The following is a 9159-nucleotide window of genomic DNA, read 5'->3' as shown; positions in this document are numbered from 1 at the left end:
TCCTCTTCTGGGTGACCAAAGGACCAGAAGAAAACACACCTGTGGCTGTAGATCCCTGACTCCATAGGTTAGCAGGACATCTAGTCAAAACCTTTAAACAGAAGAGGTGCCAGTAAGCATTAAACTGAAACATATGCTGTGGGAAGGTGTATGCAAGATTGGCAAACCAAATTTCTGCCCATAATGCTACTTTAATAGTCCACAATTTTACAGTGACATATGCTCAAAATTTTCATTTCCAGAAAACTGCACAAGACTTAGGAAGTTTAACCAGAATGTGAAAAGAACTCTTCAGAAAATCACAACATAATAAACATTTTGCCAACTCTTTGAATGTATTTATTCATGTTTGCGTTTGTGTAAGGAAATTTTCATGCTATAAATTTTTATTAAAAACATATCGTAAGAAATAAATAGTACATTTATAATCATAAACAAATGAGTAGTTTTTACACACACTAATGTTGGATTTCTGGTTTCAAAACTGGAAGTATATTCCACCATCCTAATTTTTTATTTGTACCTGATACAAAAGGATAAAGTTCCTGCATGGAGTTTATACTAATTGTGGGTTCTGTATATGTTCAAATTACAGAGGTTTTTATCTGTTTGTCTAATAATAGTTACACTGGAAACACAGTCTTCTGTTCTTTCTATCATTTTGATGCAGTAAATGAGCTTAAATGCAGAAAAAATATCATAGTTATAACGAAGATTAATATAATGGTTGTTTTTTTCTGCTTGCTCATGGGAATGATTGATTATATGAAAAAAAAAATATGCTTTTACTGTAGAAAGATTTGATAATACCAGTTGGTTAAAAGTACATTGTTTTGAATCCACCAGAATTTTAATTTCATTAGCTGTGTGAAAATGTGTTGTTAGGCTTGTCAGATACTAGGAAAGCAGAATTCCTCAATGCTGTTCTCCTTTCTGTTTTCTAGTTCCTGCAGATCAAGTTGATAATACTCAAATGTCACGCGATTGACGTGCTTTCCACTGGAGACCATTCGCAGCACTGTATTGTCACAGCCAATCTTCATTTGGGCTAATTAGGGAAAATAAATGAGAGAGAGAGAGAGAGAAAGAGAGAGAGAGAAAATATATATATATACATATATATAAAAACTTTTCCTCTAACTCACATGATGCTGGCACAAAGGCATGTAATCTTGAAAACAAGTATTTGCATGTAGAGATAATGAACCAGTGGTGGCAACACTAAATCCTTTTTCGTACTGTTTAGTTTTACTTTCAATGGCTTGGCTAGTTCATCATGTGTTGTAACCTTTACTCAGTACCACTCAATCATCTAATGAACATCTGCATTTTCATGTACATATAGATAGACAAGACAGAATGGTCTGTAGACGGCTGTGGCTCGAGATGTAGGCTGCTCTTGGAAATCACAACAGTTAAAGGTTATAGCACTCTACCATGGACATACCCAATATGCTCTTCCTATTCTTCCTATTCTCTTCCGATTAGACAGACGGGTAGTTTTGTGTAGTGGCATTGTGGTACCATGCAAGTCCATGGAAAATACTCCTGATCTCTAACCTTGAGGGAAAATCACCCCTCCAATATCCTCATTTACACTCCAAGATCAAATACTCCATCAGCCATATACATATGGTTTATAGAAGCCTAGCTGCCTCATCACTACTATACTTTTTACTCTTCTACATTAAATATTAGGAGAATTGGGCATTTTTTTTCTGTGTAAGAGGTCATGAACATGGCATGATTGTGAACCACAGGCTCAGAGCTCCCTCGAGGTCTGAGGCAGTGAGTGAAAGCTCTGAACTCTGCTTTTATTTCCGCAACAGAAAAGAGAGTTTTGGGAACACTGTAAGTGCGGAACAATTCCTTAACAAAAATGTAACCGCTCTATCTTCATTTGTTATGGATTTCTAGAGTCATGTCTGTTGAGGGTCTAATAACCATATCTGTCATATGCAATGTTTAAAAAAAAAGTATAGCTTAACCTTATTATTATGTTTATATACACAGGCAAGAGAAAGCGTTCATGGTTCTGCTGTACCAAACACCCTGGCTGAATGCCTTTTGATCTCATCAACTACACATGAAGCTCACAAGTCTAGCAGGAAGTCCAGATTTGGATGGGCCCTGCAGGACTCCCTCTATTTATATATTTTATCATGTACAGAAGTGATTAGGAGGAGGAGTTCTCACCAGAGCCATGAAAGGAGTGGCAGAGATCAGCTAGTGGAAACATCTTTGAAGGATCCAAGCCAGTTCCTCCCAACAGCTCTACAAAGTCTCCCATGCCTGTGCAGCCTGCTGATGGCTTCTGAAAAGGCAAAGAAAAAATGTATTATATATCTCCAAAATGTAACACTTCTCTAGACGTGATTGCAGTCAACAGCTGTTATTAGGAGTCCTCTGCTCAAACGTGTAAAAAAATTCCAGCTGTTCTTATCCCAAGTAATAATACTTCAATTTGACATTAACAAGTTAATTTTCTTTAGAAATTCCAAAGAAAGACCTAAGTGGGCTCTGAAAATTACAGTGATGTAGTTAAAGTGTTGATTCAATTGACTTAAGTGCAGATAAGCAATTTGATCACACGGTTTAGACATGTAACCAGATTAATAGAGTCATGCACTGAGTGTGTGTGCCCACACTCAGCTGACAGGCTGGATTGAACTTTTAGATCCCTAAGCAATAAGATTTACTAAAATGCACTATTGTAGCAAATGTAAGATGAAGTAGGAATTAACCAAAATAATATTGTTGTATAACAACTTTATGCTTTAAAATGCTTTAAATTTGATATTTTATTTGCCTTGTTTTGACTTCTTTCTTGCCTATTATTTCTTGCCTTAAATCAGGTGTCGGTCTCTTTCTGATGAGGAAGAGGAAGAGTCTCTCTGAAAACAGCATGTAAAACAAGTGTAAAATAACTAATTGGCTTCATTCCAGCAAAGAGCCGAGACTAGCAGTTGCATTGGCAGCAAAATAGCAAACTTGATTTTCCCTTGCCTACAGTGTCTTAAGAACAAATTCTGCACCTTCCCTTGTGGATGTTTTGGAATTTGTTTTTTTCATTCCTCCTGGATACATGTTGGCAGCAGCTGCTCGTGCCCTCTCCTACCCAGTGGCCACTGGCCACCAGTGAGCACTAGGATGCTGCAGCCAAGCCCCAGCCCCTGTGCCACATGCCATAAAAAAATGGAGCAGAGGCTGCTCAGCACACTGAGCACCCGATCTGTGGTGAACGCATTTGTATTTCCAGCATTTTAAGTACCTCAGTATCTAATCAGTGTCTGTGCAGAGCCGTTGCTGCTTTCATTAGCTCAAATGCAGACGGACTGCTCTCTGGGCAAGAGCTCCTGTCTTCCTAATGAGATTCTTAGCCTCTGCTATGGCAAGCAATATTGACATGCATTAATGGCACTTTGCATAATTCGATTGCCCCTGCGACGTTGTAGAGACAATAGTGACAGAGCCAGAGCCAGTGCTGATCTCTGGGGGGAAAGCAGAGCCCGCGGAGGCCGGGAACGTGATCCCGAGCGCACATGCTGCGAGAGCCCTGCTGAGAGCGAGGCCTCTCCTTCCCCCTTCCCGTCCCAGGAAAACTGCACTTGGTAGTTATTATGGAACAGAAAAGCTCACCTTTAGAAAGAGGCCATTTAAATGTCCCAGGATAAGATCAGATATTTTTATCACCACTGGGTAAATTATAGAAAAGCTGCAGTTTCGGTGCTGGTGAGGAATGACCATGGTAAACCTTCCGGAAGGAGTCTGAGAGATCACATTGCAAGCTGGGGCATAGGGAAAAGGTGCAAGAGTTAGCTGTGCAATCATCGTCGTCCCAATTTACATTTATCACACAGAACAGAGGATTTCATTACTGAAATATATAACCAAACACTGAAAAAAATGTGTGTGGTGTTCTCTATTTTTCTTACCTGGCATTTATTCTCTAGATATTCCCTGTGCATTGCTTCCAGCTTAGCATCGAGCATGGCAGAACCCGAAGGTGAAGCTGTTAGTAGGAATCTCCCATCCCACATCAGCAACTCACACGGTCGGGATGGGAGGTGCCACTTTGAAGGAGATTAAATACGGATGCACGTCTTTCTTTTAGTTTTATGTCTCTTTTGACTTGTTATTGCCAGATATTGCTAAAATAACAATCTGGAGGCAGATGCAGCAGTTGCACAGAACAGTCACGTCTGTGGCCAGAGAGCCACCTCAACGTGGAGACCCCATCCCAGGCTTGGACCTCAGTGACAAAGAGCAGGGTGGGTTGTTCAGCCTTTGCACAGCACAGCAGCTGGACCACACTGGCCTGAGTAATCCCTGTCAAATGTTTAAATCAGAGCTTCTGCCCATCTTGAAAAAATTAAGCATGTGCCCAAACTAATCCGGTGCAAACAGAGTGAATTCAATGCAAATCGATATATTCATTTTGATTTCGGCACAAAATGTAAGCCCATTTGGTGATACAAAAATGAGACTTACGGAAAAGGTTGGCATTTTTCTTGACGGTGACAGTAAATCCATTGCCTGGCTGGTGAATCCTGAAGAAGATCATTGCCACATTCTGCGATGACCTGATGCTCCTCTGACTATTGCCACTTTCACAAAAATCTACGTATCTTTGGGAAGTCGGGAGGGGATGGTCCAGGGAACTAGGAAATTTCTCTCCTTTTAGTATCCAGCCATCAAATACCTAAAGGGATTCAATAATACAAACCAGAGCTTCATAAAAATCACTTTGCTAATTTAGAGCAGAAATAAATTATTGCAGAGATAACTTGCTCATTTCATAGACCTTTTTTATTCTGACACCAGATGACTTGTTCTAAGCCACCAGTGAGAAGAAAATACTTTACACTTCTATATTTCCTGGCTTTTTATTAGTTATTCAACCTTGATAAGTATTTGGGAAAGAGATGAATATACCTTTCAATGTCATTTTTACTTCTTTCAGGTGACAATGCTGGTGATGTTTTAGGAGGAGGCAACTCCATTCCATCGTGACATTTGCAACAATTCAGAGGTTATTACTGCTGTAAATTCACACTGTTATTGAGCCAGGTTTTTGAAGAACTTGATTTGGAAGCCACATCAAACATAGGTCACCCTCTCAAGCTCTAGACATTAATTCCACTGGCATGGCCTGTCATTCTCCCTCACACATGCTTTACAGCTTGTCTCTGTCTGGCCTGGAGGCATTCCAGGGCATGGGTGCTTCAGCGTGGAAGAACAGCAGTTTTGGGAAGGAGATACTGCTCACTTTGCATCTTTTCTTTCAGCTCACCTTAACCACTAGAAAGCAGAACAAATGCTGCCTGCTTGGCTGCATCTTAAGCATCTACCAATTGTCCCTCACAACAATAGCAACAATTTTGCCTTCACCATGTTCAGGGAAATGTATCAGAAATACGTCAGAACTAGAGATTTGCATTAACTCTACTGCAGCTGAGCAGCTGCCTTCCTTGCTAGCTCTTCTCACCCAGTAACTCCTTCTACACCTCAGCTGGTCTCTGCTGATATTGTGAATATTTAAGGACTATTCTCTGCCACTGCTCAGGTGAGCAATCCTAAGGTGAAAATGGGTACCCTTCTTTGAAGAGCTGCAGGATCAGTCTCAGGGTTTTCTAGAGCTGCGATTTTTTTCTGAGTAATAGGATGTGGGTGCTCAGATCACACACGGGAAAAGCTGTCTTTATAGATTCAGTAGCATAAGAAATAAACTGAGGGCCCCATAAACAAAGGGGGGAAAACTCTATATAGACTCAAAAATCTCTTGACATTTTTCTAGCCTTTACAAATTGCTGTAAATCTAGGGGAAAACTGTTTGGATCCACAAGAGGCTGAAATCAGCCCTTAGGTATAGCAACCTAAGCATATAGCATTTGAAGAGATCTTGGCCAGGGGAAAAGGATGGAGAGGGAGGATTCCCCAAGGGAAAACAAGCAGAGGGGGCCACATCTCTCGGAGCACGGGAGGATCTGAAGGGCAGTTTCCCCCTGTCACGCAGGACGGGTCTGCGTCCTGCGCAGCAGCAGCACTGCGAGGGCAGAGCTCGGGGCGGGAGCAGGTACCTTTGAGCCTCCTCTCGGCTCCTGAACTCAGTTCAGATCTCGTTCAACGTTTCTCTCTGCCAGCAAAATGCTTTGACAAAGTTTGTTGGTTCTGGAATATAAATGGCTCTGAGTCACGAAATTGCTGCCCTGTTCATAGTGGATGTCCTGAAAAGCTCCAGCGGGGCCCTTCAGCAGAGTCTGAAACAATCCTCTCAATAAACAAATGCTAATGACCACAGAGCCGAGACCCTGGAGCAGAAATAGCAGTTTAGAGAGCTGTGTCATTAGCTGCAGGGTTCATATGATTCATGGTGCGACAAAAGCAATAACAAAGCAGTCCTAATTTGGTCGGGAGGGTTATAGCATGCATTGACCAAACTTTTCTTTCCAAACTATCCCCCGGATATGGGAGCTCAATAGAGATGTGCTCCTCCGTCTGGGAAGATAAAATTCCTGAAAAAGGCCAGGACAGGCCGTGCTGCCGTTGGGAGATGGAGCCTCATCCGGCACCAGAGTGCGCCTTACAGGACACACAGGGACTCCCAAGGGCTTGGGGGAAGGAGGGACACATTCCTGTTCGCACACGTTCATCTACCCCGTCCACACACAACCTCACACACGAGGAGAGGAGGGGAAGAGCGGCGGGATTTGCCAGCTCACCTTCAGGAAATCGCCGCCCTGGCAGTCGATGTTGACAAAGTCGTAGTCTATGGTGATGAGCTCCTCGGGCTCCCCGATGAAGAAGGTGGCACAGTGCAGCTGGGGCTGCTCGGCGCTGAAGCTGAACTGCCCCTCTATGCTCAGCATGTCAATGCATCCTGCAGGAATGCAGCCAGGGATCTGCCTCAGCCCCCGCTCCGGGAGCGGGACCTGCACCAGCCAGGAGGGGAAGGGAAGGGAAGGGAGAGGGGGAGACCCTCCCTCCTCTGAGCATGGGGGGCAGGGGGTCTCTCCTGAGGGAGCGACGAGCGCTGAGGAGACGACAGCAGCTCAGCCCGTGTGTGCACAAGTGTGCGTGATGAGTGGGGCTGTGCCGAGCACTGAGCTGAAAACTCTGCGTGAGTGTGCGCACACCCGTGTACCAGCACTCAGGTCCTTCGGATTATTGTCCCCCTCCTCACAGTCCTCCCATCCTTGCCTCTCCCTGGAGCCCACAGCCCTGCCCTGAAGGTCGCCTCCATCCCAGGGACTTGGGCTGGTGACCCCATCCCGGGCGCCAGTCAGGAGCCCAGCTCGGAGCTCACCTCTTCCTCCTTCAGAACCCCATTTCCATCCGACCGCCTTAACCGCGGCTCCCTGAGGTTTTAATCACTTTCCTTCTCCTCCAGCCCTCTCAGAAAATACCTGCAGCCCCCTTGTTCCCTGATAGCCCCCCTTCCTTTCCCCTTGCTCTCCTCCTTGTGGGGTTCTGCCCCACATCGGGAGTCCCCAGCAGAGAACCAAAGAAACTCACTGAGCGAGCGCCGGTAGATCTGCCCTGCAGACAGTTCTCGCTTCAGATCTTCGCTGAGGAGTAGGAAAGGCTCGTCCTCACCGGCCTCCCTCACCTGGTGGAGCAAACAGGGCAAGAGGAGGTTGGGACAAAATGGGACCTGGCCCCCTCTCTGCATCTTCTTACAGTTGGTACCGGCGGATTAAATCTCTCCTCCAAAAGAGCATAGCTGAGGAAAACTCTGTCAGAAACCTGCCGAGGTCCGAGGCAACCTGCCTCAGAGAGGACAAACCTGGCACGAAAGGGATGAGCCTGAAGTGCAGCACACGGTGACACTCTGAACTCCTCAGCACAAATGCAAGTTTGAGGAAAGGGAAGGTAAACCAAAGAAATGGGGAGAGAGGAAGCAGCTCCCTCATGAGCCTCCCGTGTGCGGTTAGATGTAGATTTAATGCAGGGGGAGTGGGAAGAGGGAGGGAGAGATGAACAGCAGGATGCCGTGAGGCTGGAAATGCGAGTTGCAGTTGCGGGAAAGCCGGAGCCGGGCGCAGCGCGTTGCTCACCTCTAGGTACCTGGCTTCCCCCTTGAGGGCTGCCAGGAAGATGAGGACCAAGTGGCACCGGAGCTGGAAAGCGGAAGGCATGCCGGCGGCTCCGGCGGGCCACGCTGCTCCCGGGCTGTGCACGCAGGCGGCAGCCGGGGGGCTATCTCGGAGAGACTCTTTTTATAGAGCGTTGGGAGGGGAGGCACTTGGTCCCCGTACTGATAGGGTAACCCATGGTAACTGCATTCCTCTCCCAGTGACACAGCGCGTGGCTGTGACGAGGGTCCAGCGCACGGATTTCCAGCCAGCCGCGCTCTCCGCGCTCGCGGGCGCCTTCCCTGCTCTCCTGCCCGGCAGAGCCGGGGCGCTCGCCCCAGGCACCCCAAGGCAAAGCCGAATCAGGGCACCCCTCCCTTGCCCACACGGGTCTCCAGGGGTACAGGACATCCCAGACCCACGAGGGCCTCCCCGGCGCTCTCCTCTCGGCACAGAGTGACACCCTCACTGCTGCAGAGGCCCCAGCAGGTGCTCCTGGGTCCCTGCCGGGCACCAACACGAGCCCAAGTTCAACAGGAGCCCTAAACCTGGACCCTTTCCCCAGCCCTACCAATGTAGCTCCTCACCTGGAGCCACCACAGAGCTGCCCCAGTCCTTGGCTCTCATGAGCGCAGGGAGCAGGCGCTTCCCATGGCACTTCCAATCTGCACCCCAGGCTCCCAGCCACGCTCCGAGCGGAGCGGACACCCCTGGGAACCCCAACCCCAGCCAGGTGCTCCTGGGCGCCAGCCCCACCGCAGCCACCCTGGCTGCCCCACGGGGCTCGTGGAGGCCCCAGCCCTCCTGGTCCTGCACCAGCAGCCGAGACCTTCTGCACATACAGAGGGCACAGACAGCCCTCCGTGCCAGATACAGCTTTCCTACAGAAATCAGGAAAACAAGATTCCCAAGGGAGCATTTCCCACAGAACTACCGTTCCTTTAGTTTCTCGGCACAGATATCCAAGGGAGATGAACAGAATGGCCTCAAAAGGTGAGTCTGCAGACTAAAATCCACAACTGTGCAGAGTTCTAACTAGAGTTGCTAGTTTTTTGGCTCATTATGGTTTTTCCCAACCTGACAC

The 9159-nt window shown here is 46.9% G+C and overlaps 1 protein-coding gene across 1 annotated transcript; it reads right to left on the bottom strand.

Annotated features, from left to right (window-relative positions):
* Positions 1–283: 283 nt before the first annotated feature.
* Positions 284–8153, bottom strand: CRHBP (corticotropin releasing hormone binding protein). Its single transcript, XM_026035773.1, has 7 exons — positions 8058–8153; positions 7516–7609; positions 6723–6880; positions 4492–4702; positions 3640–3788; positions 2197–2314; positions 284–1048 (listed from the first exon to the last, which is right to left on the bottom strand). Exons 1-7 carry the CDS (start codon positions 8136–8138, stop codon positions 891–893), a joined length of 969 nt encoding a protein of 322 aa, XP_025891558.1. The 5' UTR covers positions 8139–8153; the 3' UTR covers positions 284–890.
* Positions 8154–9159: the final 1006 nt, after the last annotated feature.

This window comes from Nothoprocta perdicaria, unplaced genomic scaffold (genome assembly GCF_003342845.1).
Source record: "Nothoprocta perdicaria isolate Ctin4 unplaced genomic scaffold, notPer1 scaffold_1, whole genome shotgun sequence".
Taxonomy (NCBI): Eukaryota; Metazoa; Chordata; class Aves; order Tinamiformes; family Tinamidae; genus Nothoprocta; species Nothoprocta perdicaria.
The sequence above is the reverse complement of the archived record's forward strand: the minus strand, read 5'-3'. Positions and strand labels throughout refer to the sequence as shown.

What these genes read in the sequence shown, in the direction of transcription:
- CRHBP (XM_026035773.1), bottom strand. Translation starts at nt 8,138, where the DNA reads ATGCCTTCCGCTTTCCAGCTCCGGTGCCACTTGGTCCTCATCTTCCTG. An exon ending in GGGAAGCCAGGTACCTAGAG is followed by an intron (nt 7,610 to 8,057) that starts GTGAGCAACGCG and finishes TTGCTCCACCAG; the next exon opens with GTGAGGGAGGCCGGTGAGGA. An exon ending in AGGGCGGCGATTTCCTGAAG is followed by an intron (nt 4,703 to 6,722) that starts GTGAGCTGGCAA and finishes GAATCCCTTTAG; the next exon opens with GTATTTGATGGCTGGATACT.